General features: G+C 42.4%; 1 protein-coding gene across 6 annotated transcripts in view; it reads left to right on the forward strand.

Moving 5' to 3' along the window:
* The window catches only part of RNF144B (ring finger protein 144B), a 77,354-nt gene that overhangs the window by 46,492 nt on the left and 7,024 nt on the right, over nt 1–23,838 (forward strand). For 4 of the 6 annotated variants that reach the window (XM_040645099.1, XM_040645097.1, XM_040645100.1 and 1 more), the window contains 4 exons: nt 869–929; nt 16,864–17,068; nt 19,360–19,504; nt 23,677–23,766. In XM_040645099.1, the coding sequence (XP_040501033.1) occupies nt 869–929; nt 16,864–17,068; nt 19,360–19,504; nt 23,677–23,766 (501 nt within the window). Of the gene's footprint in view, nt 1–868; nt 930–16,863; nt 17,069–19,359; nt 19,505–20,191; nt 20,999–22,504; nt 22,786–23,676; nt 23,767–23,838 lie in introns of those variants that run through there. The other 2 variants (XM_040645096.1, XM_040645095.1) reach the window with 2 other exon arrangements.

The raw sequence follows: 23,838 nt of genomic DNA on the forward strand, positions 1-23,838 counted from the left end.
AAGGCTACGACTGTGTCTTGTATCAACTTGCTAAATGTTTAGAAGCCTAGTATCAATCCTTGGGTCTTCTCAGTTATAAATCTTTTAAGCAACATCAGTATAGTTGACGTCAATGGAACTATTATTTTTAGAATGCCAGTTTAAGAGCAGTTAGCTTTTCCTGCATCTGACTTTGAAATGCAATTTAAAAGGATTAATCTGAAATGTCATTTGGTTAGGTCTGAATCACTGCCATTTACCAGCAAACCTTTGGTTCCTATCGCCATCTGCAATGGAAATAGGAGTCAAGCCACAAGAAATGTCTTTAGCATTTCTTTTCTACCAGGACTTGGATGGCAATGAGGGACAACCAAGGACCCCGTGAAGTGATTTTTTTTTTGTTTGAAGGAATGATATTCATATTGCTCAGAAGGTTCTATTCCCGAGGAGACAATGAGGTTTTCATCATTCCTGAGGCACTATCTACCTGACCTTAGTTTTTAAGGGTTCTGAGGCTAGAACTATAATCTTTTCAACATTTCTTAAATGAACGTGGAGTGATAAGGAGCATTGGTCGTATATATATGCGAATAATTGGGGAAGTCCAAAAGTTTGGTTGTCTGGTCTTCATAGCTGCTGAGGGTAAGAAGGGAATTTGACCAAGGAGTCCTGTCAGGGGTGCTTTGAGCAGCAACTCCTAGCTGTGGCAGAGGGCTGGGGCTGCCGTAGGAATTGCTGCTTGTCTTACCACGTGAACCGTGGAGAGAAAAAGAAGTTCTCGAACCACTGGCATAAAGTAAGCCAGGCAAGAAGGAGAGGTCCTAGATGGCTGGAGCTCTGGGCTCCAGTGAGGACAGAGACCTCATCTTGTTAATCTCTCTGGTTTCAGATTGCCTGCCTGGTTCCTGTGGATCAGTTTCAGCTTTACCAGCGGTTAAAATTTGAACGAGGTATGTATGCTCTCTTCTTTCTGTCCCCACGGTGAGTTGTGGCTTTCCATGTGTCATCTTCACACTAACCTCCATAGAAGGTTAAGGAGGCTGTGGGTTGTCAACAAAGCCACAAGGGCACTCCGAAAGGGGAAAAGCTGTAATTGCAACGTAACATTTCAGCTTTCTCAGCCACAGGCAGAAAAAAGTGCAGACTAGCAGGAAATAGAAGCTTCCTTATGTTGGCTGTTTGTATATTTTTAATTTGGCTCATGTGAGAGAAGTTCTGCAAAAGTTGGATAGTTTTACAAAAGAGTATGTTCCTTAAAATGCATTTTACCACCAGCTTTCCCACTCCTGAAGATCACTTCAGAAACTTCATCGACCCAAACATTTTTACTGCTGCTTGTAATATTCCCCATTTGTTCTTTTGATACTGTAATGTAATCTTAGTGATGGCTGCGTGTGTCATTCTGATGTGATTTACAATCTGTTGGGCTCACTTTCTTTCTGACTTTGGCCGTGGGGTAATTTATATAGCTTTTCTATTTGTACTGCCTTTTTATCTGTAAGATTTATTTATTTTTTGCTCCTTTTGGTTTCTCATAGATCTTTTTTAAGGCACCCTTTCCCTCCTGTCACACTCTGTACATTCTTGAACTAAATGGTCTGTTTTTCTTTTTTCTTTTTTTAAGATTTATTTTAAAGGGAAAGAGAAAGAAAGGGGAGGAGGGGCAGAGGGAAAGGGAGAAGCAGACTCCCTGCTGAGTGCAGAGCCTGATGCAGGGCTCCATGCCAGGACCCTGAGATCATGACCTGAGCTGAAACAAAGGGTTGGGCGCTTAACCAACTGAGCCCCCCAGTTCTGTTTTTCTATATCTGAGAAATAGGAGAAAATTGTTCCCCTAGAACGCATAGTCTCCTTGAGTATATAAAATAAATTCTCATCTGGCATGAGCATTCAGTTTTCTGATTCCTAACTTTTAAACTAGGGTAGTAAAATCTAAGAGGTAAGATGGGGGAAGGAGGAACATTTCTCTCTCAGGTGCGAGTCTTTCACAGGTGGTCTTGCATATCTTTGCTTTTATGCATTATAAATTGATCAAGTAGTTTGACTTATACACAGAATGTATTTTTTTCTCACAAGCTCTAGGCAGATGTCCCACTACAAATCCCATGAATTGACCATGGGTTTTATTATTCCTATTTTATAGATGAAGAAAGTGACAATTGGAGAGGTTGAGACCTGCCTAACATCACATAGACTGTGTCTAAGCTTCTCCACCTATAGGAACAATTCTATATATTTTTTTATTAGGGTAGCATCTATCTAAAACATAAAACTTACCATTTCACCCATTTTAGGTGTACAATTCCGTGGCATTAAGAACATACAGTGTTGTGCAACCATCACTACCATCTAGTTATCACACCAAGCAGAAAGTATAATTAAATAATAACTTTAAATAATAACTTCCCATTTTCCTTTTTTTCCCCAGCCCCTGGTAACTTCTCCTCTGCTTACTGTTCTGTAAATTTGCCTAGTGTAGATATTTCATGTAGGTGGAATCATACAATATTTTCCTTTTATGTCTTGCTTATTTCACTTAGTGTCATGTTTTGAAGGTTCATCCATGTCGTGCTACGTATCAGGACTTCGTTTCTTTTTATGGTCGAAGAATAATATTCCATTGTGTGGATACACCACATTTTGTTTATTCATCCGTTGAAGGACACTTGTTTCTACCTTTTGTCTATTGTAAATACTGTTGCAATGAACACTGGGGTATAAGTATCTTTTTGAGTCCTTGCTTTCAGTTCTTTTGGGTATATATTTAGGAGTGGAATTGCTGGGTCAGTTGGTAATTCTATGTTTAGTGTTCGAGGAACTGCCAATTAGACATTTTTACTATTGTAAAATATGGAAGTACATTACATTTGGAAGTCTGTTAAGTCTGGTGCCCATTTGGTTCAACTCCCTCATTTTATAGGAAAGGAAACCAAGGTCCAGAGACTTTTTGATCTGAGGTGATTCTGGAAGGCAATTTGTAATTCTTCAGTGTGTCAATTCATACACTTCTTCGTTATCATCCATAATAAAGAATTATTAGAAAATAGGCATGCCAAGTAGGAGTAAATTTAAATTAATGCAGGGTTACATAATGAAATTTACTTGATTGGCATGGTCTTCATCTAAATCGTATGCCTCATTTTTACTCGGTCTCAAACCCAAGACTTATCAGATAGGTGACTTTGAGGTCTGTGCCACGAAAGTTGTTGTTGTTGTTTTAAAGATTTTATTTATTTAAGAGAGAGAATGAGCAGGGGGGAGGGAGGGGGAGAAGCAGCCTCCCCACTGAGCAGAGAGCCTGATGCAGGGCTCGATCCCAGGATCCCAAGACCCCAAGATCATGACCTGAGCCTAAGGCAGATGCTTAACCAACTGAGCCACCCAGGCACCCCTACCATGAAAGTATTCTATGTGGAACTGTTTGGAATGGGATCTTGGGATGCTTTAAATACTAATGTTGTGAATGAACTAAATGACTTAACTGGTGGAAAGTAAAACTCACTGGCTGGGCTCTCAGATAGAGTGGTAGAGATTGTGGCGGCTCTGGAAAAATGTAGAATCAGATCAGTGGCAGCCCTGCATCTGAATTATAAAAATTTTCATTAGTTTTGCCCAATTCTTACTGCCTACCAAGTTCGCAGTTTTTAGTGTGTCATCCTGCATTTTAATTGTCCTCTGCTTTATGTTACATATATGGTTAGCTTGCCTTTTATAGCTTTGTTTTCATCTAACTCTTCATGGGGAAAAAATATTTTGAACAGGAATGAGCCTAAATCATCACTGTTTACATAAAGTGGAGAAACGGCATTTGGCATCGATCGGTTATTCTATGAATCCTCTCTCCTTCCATCTGTGACTTTCCGTTGGCTACTACCATGTTTGTGGCTTTCCCTTTCTGTGTCAGCCTTCCAATATTAACAACGAAGAGAATACTAAGTTTGGCATGTGTTAGCGATCACTGCTGTACTTTCTACTGGTTCTCAAAGCACATGCCTGGTGATTAATGTTAGAATTTTGCTTGTCTCTTGAATCTGCTTGCCCAGAATCTACTTTTTCAAAATAGTTTGGGTTTTTGGGTTGGTTTGTTTTTTTTAAAATTGGGTTAAGATTTTCCATCTCTAGTCCTTAAGCACTTTCCCTATTTTTTGTGACCCTGTTTTACTTATTATAATTGCAAAGTGCTTCTGTTTTTGGTAGGTTAACATGTCTGTACTTGGATTTTTGTATTATCATTTAGTGGCTGGAAACTCTTACAAATGGTTCGAGTGTCACAGTGTTCTCCTTTGGACAAAAGTGAAGTAAAATCGGAGTCTGTTTTCCGGTTATCTGTTAATCCTACTGCATGTGCTCATGTCTGCAGTATCTACTTTTTTGTGGACTGAGTATCTGTTGTGTGGCAGGTGCACTTCCAGACTCTGCCGTAAGCCCGGCTCCATCTTTCTCTGAAAGCCGTCTGTTCTCAGCATTTGTCACCACCTCCTCTCACTGTGAGTCTCAACAATTATGACATGGCTCTTTGAGTTTCATCTCACACCTTTATTTGTCCTGGCGAAATGCCCCCAGCCCTCCTTTTGTATCTGATCATTGAAGGTTTTATCTCACCAGAGCTCTGTGTGTGGTCGTTTGGTTTCTTTTGGTGTTTTTCTTTTTAGGGCTGTGGGATACTTGAATGATCTTACTGTCAGTTCGGTTTAATTTTGTAACACGTCCCATTTCTCATTAGGTATCTTCCTTTACTAAGTTTCTGATCACAAGCCCATTCATATCGTGCGTGTGCATGTGTGTGAGCGCGCGCCCGTTCTCTTTTTAGCCTACTTTTCTGGTGTTTTGTGGTAAATGTGTGACTAAGTCTAGGGTTCACTTATGAAGCTCTTCTGTGCTTCTGGGTGCTAACACTTTCTCCTCAGCTTCCTCCTTCCTCTCCTTTACCATCAACTCTTTCTTATGGGTCAGTTCTAAATCTAAAACAGCACCCTGTAGACGTTTCAGCTAGAAAACTAAAGTATCTGCAAGAAAAGACATTTATCATTGAATAGGGTGACATTTCTAAAAGGGACCCAAATAAGAGGCACAGTGTGAAGTGTTTGCCTCTGCCTGTGTCCACTTCATTTCCTCATCTATACAAGGGGGTAAGAATGGAAGGCTTAGGCTAGTGCTGTTGTAAGGGGTGAGTTAATATTGTGTGTCTGTCACCGTGTGCACTCAATAAATTATTACTGTCGTCGTTGTTGTTGTTGTTTTTGTTATTCACCACTACCACCACCCAATCTTACCTTTATCCCTGTTTTCTAAGCTAAATGAAGAAGGCATCTTCTAGAATCCAGATCATACCTCGACTGAGCGTATAACACAATAATTCCACTTTTGTTCCCTTTTCATCTTAATCCGTATGTTTTTCAGCGTATTTCTATTCTTATTGTGCTGGATTCTAAAGTGTTGTATGGCACCGTGATAACGAAAGCTAATTCCTTACCCCGCCTGCCATATCCGGTTCCTTCATGCTCTTACTCGAAGCATAAATCCACCTTCTCTGACCCCCTCCAAGGAGATCATGACTTACTGACCTGGAGCATTCAAAGTGGCTGCTTTAAAGAGAAAAGGTTCCCATGCTAGTGGAATGGAAGTCTATTTAATAACATGATTACGATTTTACATAGAGAATGGTATTCTAGGAGGGAAAAAGGCCCAGTCCCAGCATATACTCACTCACCATGAGTAAAGCAAACTCCTAACTTCCACGGGTTGTCACATAACAGCGTTAAGACTAGATAAACTCAGAAGTTGTTTCCAGGTTTGAAATTCTGTGCTTCTCCTCCGCAATCTTGACGGCAGCGCCTCGGCTCTTGGCCACATCTATCTGAATTTATTTACTATGGCAGTTGTTAATTCTGATCCGTGTAGTTTAATTGCATTTTAACGATCTACAGAAGACCTTTGTTCTTTGAGATAGCAGAAAGCAAATTAACTTTGGCATAATTAAAAATGCAGTGGGTTATAAAAGTTAAAACGGTTTGGTTTATTTCAGCTGATAATTAGCTTGGATGTCATGTTTCCCACAATAAGAAATCATGGGATATCTTTTTTGGCACAGTTTCATGATGGCAGAGAATGGCAGAAAACCGACTTGTGTTAGTTAAGAGAATTTACAATAGAATAAAAAGCAAACTTGACATACTTAATGCCAATAATTTCAGGTGGGGAAACCAAGGGCGTTGAGATCAGTTTTTGAAATCTGAAGGCAATCACTGGGGTCAGACATGGTCCTTGGGTCGCATGGCATTTTTATTTTCTTAGAATGTTTCTATTTCTCAATAATTGTCAGAATACAGAAGTAGAAATCGCTTTAAATAGCGTTTCCTGCCTTGCATAATATATATGAACAAGCAGTCTTAAACAGTCAAAATCAGTTTTAATTTTCATAAGTAAATTCTGGTTGAAGTTTGTGAATTCGTCTGTCTCTGATGTAAGTACATTACATTTACTCACTGCTAAATCATACTTATGTTAAAGTGTGGGGGCACCACCGGGAATGATTTACACAGGCACCCCCCTCCCCCGGTTTCTCTTTTTCTAGATTCCCGAACTTACCCCCATCTCAGAGCTACATGAAGCTTTCCTCACTGCTGATGCGGAAGAAATTAGTTGAATATGCATGAGTTCATTTTCCTCCAACTTTGGAATAGAAATTTGAAGGGGGAAGAAACTAAACCTTAAACTTTTGGGATAATTGTGCATTTTGTTTATCTACCTAATAATTCTGTTTCTGAGACCAAGAGCCAGGAGTTAGAATTGAATTCACAGTAATAGTACTGAAAAGTGTACCTTTTTTACCCGTACCTGTACAGGGTTAATATAAAATTTTAAAACACTTTTTATTACTATACAGCACCCCCCCCCCCACTGCATTCTGACTCCTCTCAGCTCGTTGGGGTAGAATCAAGAATGAGGAGAGGAAGCCTTTGTTCACGGACAGTGATCTGGCTTTCACCTGGCGTCCATCAGTTGGTTCTTCCTTGGTGTTGGTTTAGGACCGCTAGTATCTGATGCCCCTTCAATGTTTTGTTTTGTTTTCTGCTAATCTGGCCTCTAGGTTCCATTTGTGGTACTGTTACCTGACAGATATAAAGCAAAATTGTGCTCTTGATGGCATATTGAAATTCTAGTAATTCTTAACAAATAAAATGCCTCGGGGCGCCTGGGTGGCTCAGTCGTTAAGCATCTGCCTTCGGTTCAGGGCGTGATCCCAGGGTCCTGGGATCGAGCCCCACATCGGGCTCCAGGCTCTGCTGGGAGCCTGCTTCTTCCTCTCCCACTCCCCCTGCTTGTGTTCCCTCTCTTGCTGGCTCTCTCTCTCTCTGTCTGTCAAATAAATAAATAAAAGCTTTTTAAAAAATAAAATAAAATCCCTCTTTTAGCTTCTATGGACATTGCCTTGTAGCTGCTCTTCTAGGAGCTGGGCTGACCAGCAATGTGAAGGGCAGATGTTGTGCTCTTCAGTGTAATCTGGCCAGACTTATATGGGTGGATCCCTGTTCTTCTGGGGGATGCTCTTCTCCAAGAGACTCCAGGATGCCCTATACAAAAATCTCCCTGACTAGTTGTTTCTATTCCTGGGAAATATCTGAATGCAGGCCTGAGCAATATGGAGCCTTGCTGGGTGTGCCATCATTTTCTTTTATTACCATTGGGAATTGATCTACAGATACCATTTCTTACACTTCTGTTATGTTGCTTCATTCATTTATTCAACAAATACTGTATCCCAGGAAGCTTTCTAGATCAGTGGTTGTCAACTTGAGATGACTGCATCCAGCTGCATCTCTACTAGGAAATCTTGACAGTTTCACCTTCAAGGTATGCTCCAAATTGTCAGTACTTCCACTTCTAACGTATAAGCAGTTATCATCTTGGACTAGATCACTACAATAGCCTCCTAAGAGGTCTGTCTGTTGCCACTTTGTTCCACCACCGTCCATTCTCCCTACAGTAGCCAGAGCAATCTTCTAAGAACAGTAATCCTGTCACAGCTCTCCCCTAATCAAGATGGCACTCCCCCGTCTTCCTCTGCGCTGCCCGTGGAGGTGACAGCCATCTTCTATTCGGCATATTGGCCACCCTCAGACCTCTGGCAAAGCCCAAGACTGTTAAAAAGAGGACCAAGAGGTTCATCTGGCACCAGTCAGACCGATATGTCAAAATTAAGAGCAACCGTTGGAAACCCAGTAGGGTGCACAGAAGAATCAAGGGCCAGATCTTGATGCCCAGCATTGGTTATGGGAGCAACAAGAGAACAAAGCACACGCAGTCCAGTGGCTTTCAGAAACTCTTAGTCCACAGCGTCAAAGAGCTTGAAGAGCTGCTGATGTGCAGTAAACCCTACTGTGCAGAGATTGCTCAAAATGTCTCCTTTAAGAACCGCAAAACCATCAGGGTCAAGAATCCCAATGCCAGGCTGCATAGCAAAGAAAATGAATAGACAGACAGCTTCTGTGTACACTGTATCTGTGTTAATGGAACTAACAAAAAAGAATGGCGCTCCCCACCAGTGACTTCCCAGCATGCTTAGGCCTTATCATCATCATCATCTGTGAGCAGGTGCTTGATGACTAGTCCTACATTATGTCCTATGACTCTTCCCTTTGCTCGCTTAGCTCCTTGTAAAATTTCACTGCCTTATTACTTCACTGCCTTATTACATGTATAAATCTCTTCTTTTGTGTCATTTGGATGTAAGTTGGAAATCTTTCAGGTCAAAGCCACGTGTAGATTGGCTGCTTATTCATGGTCCTAACCTATCAACTTAAATGTGTTTTTAAAAAATGCACAGCTATAAATAACTCTCAGAAGTAATGTTTGCTCAGTGTCATCTGGTTCGTTCACAAATGTTAACAGTCCCAGAGGCTTATCTCCAGCAATTCTAACCAAATTAATAGTTATCCAGTTGAAAAAGCAGAAAGTGTGCTTTCGAGTAGAGAGGTCTCTGTCATGAATCAAAAATAAAGGCGGCAGAGGAAAAAAACAAATCATATTCTTTGTACATTCAGGCCCAGAGGCACCAATATACCTTTTCTTTGCATTCAAAAACGTCCTCCATGAATTTCTGTAGAAGGCTTGTGTGTGCTGTTTGCCTGCAAGGGATAAATCTCTTTAATCCTATCTCCATCTCCAGTTAGAGAAATTAAGTCACTACTCTTCTGAATCTTCTGTTAACTCCTTGTTAACTTACTTAGCTCTTTATGTTAACATAGAAATAAATATAAAGCTGAGGGCACTGTCAGGAATTTGGTTAGATCTGTCTTTTTTGCCCCAGAATAGTTACTTACTCTGCCCGTAATGGTTTATCAAGAAGACAATAGCACACCTTTGGCAGGTATCTTTTACATAACCAGAACAATATTTCAAAGCTGTAGGACAAGCTCAGGTACTTGTGTAAAGAATGTCTGTGCCCCAGGGGTGCCTGGGTGGCACAGCGGTTAAGCGTCTGCCTTCGGCTCAGGGCGTGATCCCGGCGTTCCGGGATCGAGCCCCACATCAGGCTCCTCTGCTATGAGCCTGCTTCTTCCTCTCCCACTCCCCTGCTGTGTTCCCTCTCTCGCTGGCTGTCTCTCTCTCTGTGTCGAATAAATAAATAAAATCTTTAAAAAAAAAAAAAAAAAGAATGTCTGTGCCCCAAAGCAAACATTATAGAAACACATGATATTGTATTGCTACTGTGGGTGCTTCCTGTATCGACCGACATTTCTCTAAGCTTTAATCATGTCAGATTCTAACTAGCAGTGCTTTCTTTTTATTTAAATTATTTAAAAGAGTGGCTAACGATCCAGCAATTGCAGTATGAAGTGTTTACCCAAAGGATACAAAAATAGACTTGAAGGGACACATGCATCCCAAGGTTTATAGCAACATTATCAACAATAGCCAAATTATGGAAAGAGCCCAAATGGCCATTGACAGATGAATGGATAAAGAAGATGAGGTATATATGTACCATGGAAGATGACTCAACTACAAAAAAGAATGAAGTCTTGCCATTTGCAACAACATGGATGGAGCTAGAGAGTATTATGCTAAGTAAAATAAGTCAGTCAGAAAAAGATAAATACCATGTGATTTCACTGATATGTGGAATTGAAGAAACAAAACAGATGAACATGAGGGGAAAAAGAGGCAAACCAGGAAACAGACTCTTAACTCTAGGGAACAAACTGAGGGTTACTGGAGGGGAGGCAGATGGGGGAATGGGTTAAATGGGTGATGAGGACTTGGGAGGGCACTTGTTAGGATGAGCACTGAGTGTTTTATGTAAGTGATGAATCACTAAATTCTACACCTCCAACTAATATTACACTGTATGTTAACTAACTGAAATTTAAATAAAAACTTAAAAACAAATAAAAGAGCGGCTGTTTGAGAGAAGTAATTGGTTTAAATTAGTAGATATCTGTCCTCTGTTTTCTCCCGTGACCCTCTGTATTTATAATAGAAAAAATTTTGACCCTGCTGGGTGGACAGGAATGTACTGAGGACATCCCATCTGACTGGCGCTGTGAGGGGTGCTTGGAACTCTGATAGGGAGATCCAGAAATACTTACTTAAGACATGCCGTGGTTCTAAGTGGGAGAAACAGCCTGCCTGTCCTCTAGGGTAGCTCTCAGTGGAGTTGAAGATCCCAGACAGAGGTACAAAAAGCAATTAATGAAAAATAAATGAGAATATAATCAAATACCAAATACTCTTTAGAAGAAGAAGATATGCACCCACCGGAGACATAAGACGTTACTTCCGGTGTAAGTACCTGTCTGTGTGTAGGATGTTCAGGAAGGAGAAAAGGCTGGCCAGCAAATATGGCTAAAAGAAATGTCACTGTTGTAGTTTCAATTTCTTTTCTTCTTGTGCTAAGCTTTGTTCTTTGGTTGCCCACTCTGCCCCGACCCCCTGACTGCGCTGAAGTAGGTTTTATATATTTAAGAATTTGCTCTCAATTTGGACAGTGTTCAGTGTTGTGTTGGTAAACGGATTTGTGGGGGGGGGGTAGGGAGGCTCCGATTTATAGTGTTTGCCAATTTCTGTGGTGTAAATGCTCTCACCGTGGCTGATTTCTCAAGTGGGTGATTCATGTGATGTCACTGAAGGTGGAGGTGGGACACGATGGCGTAGGCTGTTGGCTGCTGGCAAGACCCCACTTTAGGAGGTGACTGCCAATGTTCTTGCTCACTGTCTTCTTATGTACAGAATCTTTATTCCAATATCTGGAAGGAGACTGTTCTTTCCCTTTTATACCTTCCACACTCTGGCTGCCTACAGAGTTGCTATTCCAGGGACTGTTTTTTGTTTTTAATCTCTGTTTATGTGGTACTTTAGCTCTTTCGAACTTAATCTCTTTGTGTTTTATCTCAGCGTGTGCTGTCTGCTTTATACTGTGATTAGGAACGACCCCGGTTTTACTTCCTGAGTTTAGAGCTGATTAAAAGGGGAAACTTCAGTATGGATACTTGGATAAGAAAAGCATTAAATATTTCTGTATTAAAAAAACTTTCTGTATATTAAACATTCCTTACCTCCACCCCAAAGAGCTTCTCACAGACAGTAATAATTTCATTTATGTTATCTTGCGGGGTGCTCTGTTATTACTTTGCTTATTCTTTTGTTTTTGTTTTCACATTTTATTAATTTTAAACATCTCTTGTCCTTCTCACACTGAGATTTCTGAGAAGCAAACCTCTATTTTCATCTCTGTAAACCCAAGGTCTCTAAAAAGTCTCTGTAGTTGATCATTAGTTGAATAACAATGAATAATAGACATTTGCCTAAGTTTTCAGGCATATCATCACAAGAGGTCAGGCCTAAAGAAGAAGTTTGGAATAGTCCAAATTAAAGCAAGATTGAGACTTAGTCATGGCTTGGGTTCTGTAAATAAGTAAATACGGGAGAAATCGAGGACCGAGTCTTAGACACCATCCATTGGTGGGACCAAAGGAAGCAGTATTGGTGCAAAAGGAGAAGGAAGATTGTGGGAAGAAAATAGAGAGGCTGGTGCCTTATGGAAGAGAGCTACAAGAGTCCCAGATAGAAGATGGAATGAGAAACATTTGCTGGATATGAGTAGAGGGATTCAGAGAGCAGTTTATTCATGAGCTGGGAATAAAAACTTTACTTTAGAGACTTAAGGAGGATGTGAGGGGTAGGAATGAGAATCAGTGAATGTGGATCACTCATCCAAGGACTGGCATGAGACAGGAAGGTGAAGTGGATGTTAGGTACAGGGAGACAGTAAATAGGGTTCTAGCAAGGGTAATTATTATTCATTTTAATGTCAGAAATTTTTTTCATTGTCACCCTTATAGGTAACGCTTCGTAAAGGAGGTTTAATTTTGAAAGTGCTATATGTAAAGCTCCATGTCTTGCCAAGTTGGTGTCTTTCCAAATGTAGAGAGCCTAACTGAAGTGGGTGGAGATTTAGAGTCTAATAATGATCATAACATACTTTCAACACCAGGACTGGTATTAGATGATTTTAGTGTGCTATGTACATCTGTTGATGAGAGTACTAGAAGAGAATGGAAAATAAATTCCAGTGCAAGGCAATTCAAGATGGTATTAGCAGTGTATGTATTGTAAGTCAGTTGTTGGCAGAGGAGTATATCTAGCTTTTGCAAAAACCAAGAATGACTGCTTTACATCAACAGGAAGCAACCCATCAGTGCATCAGGTATACTGCAGCACACAAGTGAATAAGTAGCCCTTACCTACAGTCTAAAGAGAGAAAGGCCATCTCCATGAAGTGAATAGAGCACAGCAATAAAATAGATGCTGATTCTGTGACACCAAAATTAAGACAAGTACGTAGTAGGTCCTTTAAAAAAGGTCCTTTAAGAATGCATAGGCTATAAATCGGTTAAAGATGAGAGAGGATTTTTAGGGGTAAGGAAAAGCATAGAATGAGAATTGTATATATGGAGAAGAATGTGAAACGGGAAATTTGAATATGAAAAGTAGATTTTCCAGGGGACAACTTAGATCCAGAATTATTTTATTAGTCTGTCATTCATACACATTGATAGTAACCTTTTGTTTTTAAAATTTTTAAAAAGATTTATTTATTTTTTTTAAAGATTTTATTTATTTGAGAGAGGGAGAGTGAGAGGGAGAAGCAGACTCCCCACTGAACAATGAGCCTGATGTGGGACTTGATCCCAGGGCCCTGAGATCGTGACCTGAGCTGAAGGCAGATGTTTAACCGACTGAGCCACCCAGACACCCTTATTTATTTATTTTAGAGAGAGTGTGTAAACATGGGGGAGGAGGGGCAGAGAGGGAGAGAGAGAATCTTGAGCAGACTCCCCACTGAGCACAGAGCCTAAAGCCGGGCTCCATCTCCGGACTCTGAGATCATGACCTGAGCCCAAACCATGAGCCAGATGCCTAACCAACTGAGCCACCCAGGCGCCCTTGATAGTAGCCTTTTAAAACTAGCTTTAAAAAATTATAAAAGTAATATTTACTCCTGTTTTTTTTTTTTTTTTTTTTTTTTTTTTTTTTTTAATTCAATGTTAGGGGTGCCTGGGTGGCTCAGTTGGTTAAGTGGCTGCTTTTGGCTCAGGTCATGATCTCAAGGTCCTGGGATTGAGCCCTGCATGGGGCTCCCTGCTCAGCGGGGAGTCTGCTGTTCCCTCTGCCCCCCAACTCATGCTCTTTCTCTTTCTCTCTCAAATAAATTAAATAAATAAAATATTTTTTAAAAATAAATTCAAGTTAGTATTAAAATAAATCTTTGCCTCCTCTCCCAACCCCTGCTCTTTACTCAAGGATAACTGTTTTTATGCTTCTTAGATATTCTGAAAATGTTACAACCTATTTCTATATGTACATATTCTTATAAACATGGCTCATTTACACTGCTCCTCAATCTGCATTTTTGAATTGGCAGTGTGTCTTCGGGATCCTTCCACATAGTCACCTCGATTCACCTTATCTTAGAGCTACATGGTGTTCGACTATACGGACGTACATTATTTGTCTACTAACCTACACAAAACCTTATGGGTCTGGAGTAGCGTGTTAATTTTTTTAAAAAGGTTAATAACAAAAATAAATTTTTATTATGGTAGATAAGGTTTTCTGCAGGACGATGTGTGGAGTGTATATTTTATTTCTATTTGCACACACACATTTCCAAGTGCCTAAAATATAGAATGACAGAATCATCAGGTTGGAAAAGACTTTCAAGGTCATCTCAGACATGCTGCTTTAATCCCCTTTGTAAACTACCTGCTGCAAGGGAGGAACAGTCCTTGTTTGACCTGGGCATTTGCTCACTATTGCTAGAGGTAACCTTATGGGTTGAAATGCTTTCATCTGCAAGGAACAGAATGCCAGACTTGGAAGTGCCTTAACCAGTGAAGGCACTGAATTACCTTGCACAAAGGAAATCCAGAGGTAGGCTGTTGCAGGCGTGGTCGACATAGCCGCTCAACTTCTCCAACTCATGGAATTTTCCCCTCAGTGTTCCCAGAGTTGTCCTGGCCCAGACGTCACAGCTTCTCACGGCTGTCTTCAAACACGGACAGACTGAAGGGAGATTCTTGCCTGCATATCAGGAAGGAGATCTTGTCCCAGAAGCCCCTTGGCAGAACTTCCCTCATCTCCCATTGGCCAGAGCCATGTCACATGACCACACCCTGGCTGCGCGGAAGGCTGAGAGCACAAGTCTGTGGTGTTCTGCGTTTATGGAGATGGGAGTGTTCTCAGCGAGGAGGCTTAAAAGGAGTTGGGACAGACGTTGAATAGATACTATAGAGGTGGCTAGAGAAGCCAATATCATGTTTGAATAGAGTAAAAATTATCTCCTGGTATCCCCACTTTGGGTGTTGGTTAAGCTCTGTAAGCTATCCTTAAAGAACAAGACTTCTAACGAAATAAATAAGTAAAAAGCTGTAATGTCCCCCTTTTGCCCCTTCCACCACCCTCCTTCGGATGAGCATTCCTGTGGTATCAAAGTGGAGAAAAACACAGAGCATTACTGTTTTCTGTGACTCAGACAACTCCCTTGCTTTTTGCGTTGGACTGTCAGCTGCATTGCTTCCTATGGTTTTTTTCTTTATGGGAATTCGTCAAAACCTGTAATTGCTCCCATATTTATAGTTTTTTGCTTTTATCGTGGCCACCCAGATACCTGAAATAAGTTGGTAGAAAAGAACAGGTCAGAATGTCTACCAAATAATTTGGATTAGAATTATGAGAGACAGCTTGTATCCTTGTATCTTTTTAGGGTGATCCGTGGGGATGCTATAAATTTAACTGTAATATGTGTCTTTCCTTTCCTTTCCCTTCTGTATTGTCCGTCTTTTAAAGGACCCGTGATTTGGAATGGGTGGTTAAGTAGGTAGGTGGTGTGGGAGTCCTTAGTTATAATTTATATACCAGCCTTCATTTCTTTGGACTTAGTGTTTGTGAAGCAGTTATAAGAATCTGGAAAAAAAAAATCAATGGTGTGGAAATAAAAGGTCAGGACCTTGAAGCATAGGTGTGTGCCCCTGTCCCTTTGACTTTCTAACCAGCCTGTCCCAAACTTTCAGGGAATTTTTTCAAGGGTCCACATCTCTCTTGGGGTCTGAGCACCTGTGAATCATAGGCTTCCCCCTTCTGATTTTATTTGGCTCATCATTCTCCAACTCCTGTTCCCCAGAATTATTAGATAAGAAAATAGGTGTAAGGATGCTCTTTTTGAATGGAAACCTGTCATAAGTGTGGATCTGATTATTGCCTTTTCTAGATGAGAGATTAATGGAGACAGTGTTTGCTGGAACATATTGGACTGACTTCCCCTGATACCGAATTTGTAAAATTATTACCTTTAAAACTAAGCTCATACTTAATGCCTTCACTTCCTTTTCACACCACTGTTTGGGTCTGTTTGCCTCCTGTGTGGAAATTTCCAAGAATCATAAGCCTTAGGAGATTTAAAGCTGAAATCTCATCAGTTATAATTTGCAAAATACATTGGTTCAGAGAAAAAAGGACTACTCTACTCAAATAACATCATTTTCACATGATATGTTCCCTTAAAGGTCACACTATAAGACAGGAACGTGAGATCTATTATTGAATAGTAAAACAGACAACCGAACAAGATGTGTAAACATTTGAATAGAATGTTTGGTGGTAAGTTGGTGGTAAGCCGACTCCATATTCTTTCCTGCAGGCCACTTGGACGTAGCTCGTGTAGCTATCATTTTATGATCTGTGAAAGTCCATACCTTTTGTTTTTAAGAGCATCTAAGTCTTTTACAAATGTCTAACCAGCATATGGTAGGACAACAGAATACCCAAATGGACAGCCAATCTGACTTTTTGGCTAAGCCACACCTGGCACTGTTTGGTCCCTAAATTATTTGATTTCTTCTTTGTTCTTTCATTGCCCTCTAAAAAATAGAAGAATCCTCACTACTTATTTCTCAGTGCCGAAAAGGACAAAACCCTTTGTGAATTTCTTTTTCTTTTTGCTTCAGTAGGTTTTTCAAGTTCAATTTTCCTCCAAGATAATACACTAAATAATTGTAGCAGGGACTTGAGATTTTTGCCTACTTTGAGTGCTGAAGGGTGAGTAGTATTCCAAAAGAATTGCAAAGTTTGGTTAGTGAGAACACTTCCTATCCGTTCATAAGGGCAGTGGTGGCCTCTTACACTAGTACCTACTTTGAGAAACGTGGCAGAGCTGAGTGACCTTGTAGGTTTGGATCCATTATGAAGACCAAGAGGAGAGATCCCTGTCCTCGGTTGTACTAACCTTCCATAAATAGTAGCCTATAAAAGAAAAATGGGAGAAAGCCTCAGGCCTGTATGAAAGACACATAGACCATCACACTTTCTTTTTTTACACTTTAGAAGTTCACCTGGACCCCTACCGAACGTGGTGTCCTGTTGCAGACTGTCAGACAGTGTGCCCTGTTGCCTCCAGTGACCCAGGACAGCCTGTGCAGGTGGAGTGCCCATCCTGTCACCTGAAGTTCTGCTCCTGTTGCAAGGATGCTTGGCACGCAGAAGTCTCCTGTAGAGAGAGCCAGCCTGTCGTCCTGCCAACAGAGCACGGGTAAGAAAGGAAACGGTCTTTGGGATTATTCACTGGTGTTCTTAGAAACCCCAAATATGTCACTTGGAGTTCTCTTGTGATGGAATTTAGAGATTAGTTATTGCCCTGCGGAACTTCCCTGAGAAGTGTCTCAGAATTGGGAAGTTGTTAACAAAGAGTAACTGACAGAGCCTTTCTTTTTTTTAAAAGATTTTATTTATTTATTTAACAGAGATAGAGACAGCCAGTGAGAGAGGGAACATAGCAGGGGGAGTGGGAGAGGAAGAAGCAGGCTCATAGCAGAGGAGGCTGATGTGGGGCTCGATCCCATAACGCTGGGATCACACCCTGAGCTGAAGGCAGACGCTTAACGACTGTGCTACCCAGGCGCCCCTGACAGAGCCTTTCTAAGGGGGTGTTAGGTATTTACCCCTGGAGAATCTCCCAGATACTGCTGAAATTAGAGTCAGTATACATTTTGATTTCTCCTCGGGTCGGGAGGCACACGGCCCCTTGGTTTTCCACCGCAAGGCACGGCTTGTCCCCAGCCATCTGCTTAGGAACCGTGAGCACCTGCTGTTGATTTACCTCGTTCTTCTGCTTGCAAAGCGACACAGACATTATTTTGTGACCCGACTACGTGGCAGCTTGTGAGGCGTGCCAATCCCGTCAGAGAGAGCGCCGCCATAGAAAGAGCGGCCTTCAGGGCAGCGCGGGGCCCAGTGCGCGGGTCCTAGAGGAAAGGAGCTACATCTCCCGATACTTTGTGCCCTGCAAAGATGGTGCCATGGTTCAAATTCTGTTACAATGAGAAGCAGTTAACTCTCTACCTTTCAGTACGGAGGGTTTTCATGGCAGCCGAAGGGCCCAGAGCGAGAGAGCTTTGTGCTCGATCCCATGCTTTGCTTGAGAACTCTGGCTGTTCTGCATCGGCAAGAACAGAGGTACCAGTGTTCCGGCCGGGCTGGCCCACTCACCCCGCACCCTCCGAGTGTGTAGAACCATTCTTCAGGAATGGTAGCGCTACCTGGCTAGGAGGCTGTGCTCGAATCTTAGACCAGACAAACCAAGAGGAAAAATAGATCTAGTGCGCACGGCCGGCCCGCGCCTTCTTAGCCGGTACCCTCTGCACATGGCAGTGAGGTCTGCAGGTATCACGGGACAATGTGAAGATCCCAGAGGAGAAAGGTTGAATTCTTTTTTAATATTTTAAAAGATTTTATTTATTTAAGAGAGAGCGAGCGAGCACGAGAGCGGGGAGGGTCAGAGGGAGAAGCAGACTCCCTACTGAGCAGAGCGCTGACGCGGGGCTCAATCCCAGGACCCCGGGATCATGACCCAAGTTGAAGGCAGATGCCCAACCGACTGAGCCATCCAGGCACCTCGAGAGGCTGCGTTCTGACATTGTCGCTTGGTATCTGTGGGACCTCATGGAAGTCACTCAGCCTCTATGAGTCTGTGTCTCTATTTGAAAAAAAAAAATGGAAGGGGGAGAATTAAAATAGTAACCGTCCCGCTGCTATAATAAGGTTATTGTGAGTATCCGATCGGATCCTGGGGCTGACAGCCCTCTGTGAACTTGATGTCTCTGTGTGCTGGGGGCTGGTTTTGATGAACGTGCTAACGTCAATGCAGTGCTGTGGTTCCCCTAACCTTCCCACCCCAACGTGTTCCACTTATTTTCCGTGTCCCCTAAGGCTATGAGCCCATGCTGACCTATTCATCCGTCTGGAGCAGGTCTCTTTAATGAGACTGGACATTGATTTTCAAGTATTGATTATTGCCTCCCATGACCTCTTCCATTTATTTATCAGAACGGATCACCAGAAAGATGTTTCTGTACCGTGTCAGATCGAGAGCTGGTTTTTCTGTTGTATAGCAGAATGCTTACGTTTTTGATTTCGACAGTGTGTGCTCAGGGAATGAAATACTAATTTGGCAAAACAACGAATTAAGTCAGGTGTGGAAAATACAATTATATCATTCACTCCAAGCCAAAGATAAACAAATTAAGGTTCTTTTTTTTGTTTTGAGTTATCCGAACAGCTAATAGTATGTGTCCCCCCTCGTTTTACCCCCACCCTCTTCCATGGAAGTGAATTAAGCTCAGATGAGGAAGAGTCCTACCTACCCATTAGGAGCCCTAGGAATTCAGTTGGTGACCAGAAAGTGGGGTCTAGAAGGGCCTTAGTTAACTGTTGAATTAATTACCCTCAGCCCACTCTTCCCCAGCCCTGGGTAGTGTACACCCTCGTGGTTCCAGCAGCATTCTTGAGCCCCACCCCATCATTTCTTATCCATTTTGTTTCTAGGGCCCTCTTCGGGACAGACACAGAAGCCCCCATTAAGCAGTGCCCTGTTTGTCGGGTTTACATCGAGCGCAACGAGGGCTGTGCTCAGATGATGTGCAAGAATTGCAAACACACGTTTTGCTGGTACTGTCTCCAGAACCTGGACGTAAGTTCCCCTTGCAAGCATCTCCTGGGGGCATTTTCTACATCATATCTTTGCAACCACCAGGATCCTACAGGCTTTCCTTTTAAAATCTTCTTTTTTTTTTTTTTTTTTAAGATTTTATTTATTTATTTGACACAGAGAGAGAGAGAGAGCACAAGCAGGGAGGGTGGGAAAGGGAGAAGCAGACTCCCCGCTGAGCAGGGAGCCCTAAGACAGAGGGACTCAATCCCAGGACCCCAGGATCGTGACCTGAGCTGAAGGCAGATGCTGAAACGACTGAACTACCCAGGCGCCCCTTTCCTTTTAAAATCTTGAGCCTATGTTTGTCCTGCAAAAGAAGCTTATTTTTCTCAATGATACTTTCTGAGCCTGCTACCCTAGATGTCTAGCAAATGTCTCTTTGAGTCCCTTACTGTCTCGGCTTAGCTTTCAAGGTGGGCTTTTGTTTTAGGGACATTTCTTTGCTGTGGGGGCACTGTCTCCTTTTATCACGTAAAGAACTATCAGTATATTCATTTCCCGTTGTCGCTGTAACACATCACCACGAATGTAGTGGCTTAAACAGCCCACGTTTCTTGTCTTTAGTTCTGTCTGACATGGGTGTCACTGGATTAAAAATCAGGGTGTCCTCAGGGCTGCATTCTTTTCTGGATTTCAGAGGAGAATCCATTTCTTTGCTTTTTCTAGTGTCTAGAAGCTGCCTGCTTTGGTTGGCTTGTGGCCCCATTCTCCATCTTTGAAGCCAGCCATATCCCGTCTCTCCGACCCCTTCTTGCATTGTCACAGCTCCCTCTGACCACAGCTGGGAAAGTGGCTCTGCTCTTCAGGACCCTCGGATTCGATGGGCCACATCTGGATGGTACAGTGATTAAATGGGCCACATCTGGATGGTACAGTGATTAGATGGGCCACATCTGGATGATACAGGCTCTTCTCCTCCATCTCAAGCTTTAATCACACTTGTAAAGTCCCTTTTCCCATGTAAGCAAATCTATTTTCAAACTCTGGGGATTAGGCCACAGTTCTCTGTAGGAGAGCGGTTTTTCTGCCTGCCCTAATTTGGTTCTCTTCCTCTTTTTGAATTTAAAGAAGAAGCTACTCAAATCAATGGAATCTTAAATAACCTCAAATCTTAAATAACCACTTCATTCATTGGCATGACAGTGGGATTGCTCTCATTTTGTTAGGGATCCACGCCCAGATAACGGGGTCTGCCCCAGAGATTCTTTCCCCTCATCATTCATGTCCAGTTCAGGTGCGGTTCATTCAGTCCCGTGCTGAGGCTCATGGTAACCTCAGAGGTAAAATGTGGCATGAAGGACTGATCAGCAGATCTCACTTCAATTCTGGTGTTTCTTCTAGCACACGTGTGCTACCCCACGTAGGAATAGATGTTCCTGTTTTGGCAATCGGGACTAATATGTCCACATCAGTGTGAGCCCTCCATCATGGTGGAGTGGATATTCTTTTCTCAATCTATACCTTTCTTTCTTTCTTTCTTTCTTTCCTTCCTTCCTTCCTTCCTTCCTTCCTTCCTTCCTTCCTTCCTTCCTTCTTTTTCTTTTCTTTTCTTTCTCTCTCTTTCCTTCCTTCTTTCCTTCCTTCTTTCCTTCCTTCTTTTCTTCTTTCTTTCTTTCTTTCGATTTATTTATTTATTTATTTTAGAGAGAGAATGAGAACAAGTGAGTGCAAATCAGGAGAGGGGCAGAGGGAGAGGGAGGGAGAGAATCACAAGCAGATTCCGCACTCAGCGTGGACCCCGATGCGGAGCTCGATCTCACGACTCTGAGGTCACGATCTGAGCTGAAATCAAGAGTCGGACGCCCAACTGACTGAGCCACCCAGGCGCCCCGCTCAGCTTCTCATTTAATTGCCTCGCTTGCTTCAGCTGGCTGAGCAGCTCCTGTGGAGTGTCAGTATCTGTCACTCAGTAAGTCCGTGTGCAGTTAATACGGGACGCGTGCTGGCCACCGCACGCCTGAGCTTTAACTGAAAATTAGGTAAGTTGTTTCGGAGGACATCCGTGAGCAAGAATTTTAATCAGCCTGATCTCAGTGTTGCAGGCAGAGGTATCAACTGGGGGAAAGAAAACTGACATTTTAGACTGGGGAAGCTCAGCAGCTCAAGTTGAAAGAAGTGTTTTTATTTACTTTTTTATTCTGTTTATCATAACCCATTGAATTACAAGTATGTGTGATATTCGAGACCCATTATGTTTCCAAACGTGTGATGCCCTGGGTGAGGTTTTCACGGGTTGCACACCCCTCATGTTTTTACAAAGGAAAGAAATCTTTTCTGTTTGCCTGCAGGTTTACCCAGAACTTTAACTGGGTTCATATCCACAAGGAGGCTGAGCCCATGAGGTTCTTTTTAAGAGGCAAGAATGTAAGGGAATAAAGATGTGTACCAGATCTCCCCATCCTTTGGCTGAAATATGTCTGGGGTATGGTGTTGCAAAGAACACTCTGTTCTGTTACTTGGACTGTTCCGGTGCTCGAGCTGAAATGGTACAGATGTTAAAAGGCTGGACACACAGACTTCAAATACTGAAACATCTTTTTCTGGTCATTGTTTTCTGAGATCTCATTTTCTCGGTTTTCGCCAGGGGTACTGGCTTGTTGGTAATGATGTTTTTCTCCCGGCAAGTGTTCTGTGTCAGATGGTGGTGTTGATCTTTGTAGGAAAGTTTCAGAGCATGAGTCTGGAAGCAGGATGATTGTCCAAGAGCCAAGCCTGAGACAGATGCCCAAACCGAGGGATTTTTGAGTTTTGCTGGGGTGTCGAGTTTGCTCCTGCTGTTTCAGAGGACGAAATGTTCTTAATCTTCTGCTTTGGGGACCTCAGAGATTTGTCCCCTTCCATTATGTCTTCTCTCTCCTGTGACTTCAGTTTCTACTAATACCTCCATAGGCTCAGCTGTGTCCCATTTAAAAACGAGTCACATTTTTCTCAAGCCTACTTGTCTCCCTTTCTACCATTCTCTCTCTCTCCTTCTCTTAGAAGCCAAGCCTCAGAACAGCATAATCCCCTCTCATCGTTGATACCTACCTCCAGTCTTTGAAGTGCACTCAGCTTGACACATCGTTGCAGCCCTGACTGTGTTTTGGCCAAGGCTTTGAGTGCTGTCTTCTGGGTAAAATCCAATGGATGTTTCAGTCCTCTTCTTACCTAGATTCTCTGCTGCCTTTGACGTCTTCACTGCCTCTGTTTCAGTGATGACATCTCTTCAGCTTTCCTTCTGCCTTTCTGGTCACTTCTGTTTCCTTTCCAGATGCCTCCTTGATTCATTCTTTTTTTTTTTTTTTTTTTTTTTTTTTTTTTTTTAGGGTGTGAAAACAAGAAGGGGGAGGGGCAGAGGAAGAGGGAGAGAGAGAATCTTAAGCAGGCTCAGCACTGGGCGTGGGGCTGTGTCTCACAACCCTGAGATCATGACCTGAGCCAAACTCAAGTCAGATGCTCAACCAACTGAGCCCCCGAGCCCCCCCCCCCAACCTTGACATTCTCTTTGCTTGTCAGTCTACACTCTCCCTGGGTGATCTCATCTACATCTGTGGTTTTTCTCCACCCCCTGTATGCTGATTCCTGTCTTTTCCCCAAAATTCTCATCTGTGTAATCAGCTGCCTTTTGAACATTGCAGCTTGGATGTCTCAAGTGTCTCTCGAGTTCCACATGTCTAAACTGTGGCCATCATCTTCCCAACAAAGTTCAACTCTCCGTTGTCATTTCTCTCGACCAGGCTCCTGCCTCTGCCTGGTGGCTTTCCCCTCATCTGCGATTTCTTCTTTCTTCCCCATCTAGTTAGTTACCTTCTTAGGACCCCATGTCTGTGTTTCCCATCTCGGCCGCTGGGATGTTATCTTACATGCTCTCCACTCCTGATCTTCAGTCCACGTCACACCTGTGCTAGAGTCACCTTTCAAAGATGATTGGTCAGGACTCTAATGCTTTCTAGACTCAGTCAAGAGTCTTGATGATTCTGATCTGTTTTCACTCAGTGATTTGTAAAAGTACTGAGATATATTCTAAAGATTGCGGCCTTGGAATTCCTGGAGGCCGCCATTTGTATTCCTTCAAAGAGCCTTTGTTTCCACCAAGGCGATCTCATGTGGTTAGTATTTATTTCTCAGTTCAAAAGAGCATGTTTACTGAAACCTCTCTCTTTGTGTTTCAGAATGACATTTTCCTCAGACATTATGACAAAGGGCCGTGTAGGAATAAGCTGGGCCACTCGAGAGCCTCCGTGATGTGGAACCGAACGCAGGTACCCTGACCTTTAAGCGAGCAGGAGATACACCGGACTCGGGATGGCTTAAAAGGCCCACCTATTCCTCCT

The sequence above is a fragment of the Ursus maritimus genome, unplaced genomic scaffold, assembly GCF_017311325.1.
Source record: "Ursus maritimus isolate PB19 unplaced genomic scaffold, ASM1731132v1 scaffold_30, whole genome shotgun sequence".
Taxonomy (NCBI): Eukaryota; Metazoa; Chordata; class Mammalia; order Carnivora; family Ursidae; genus Ursus; species Ursus maritimus.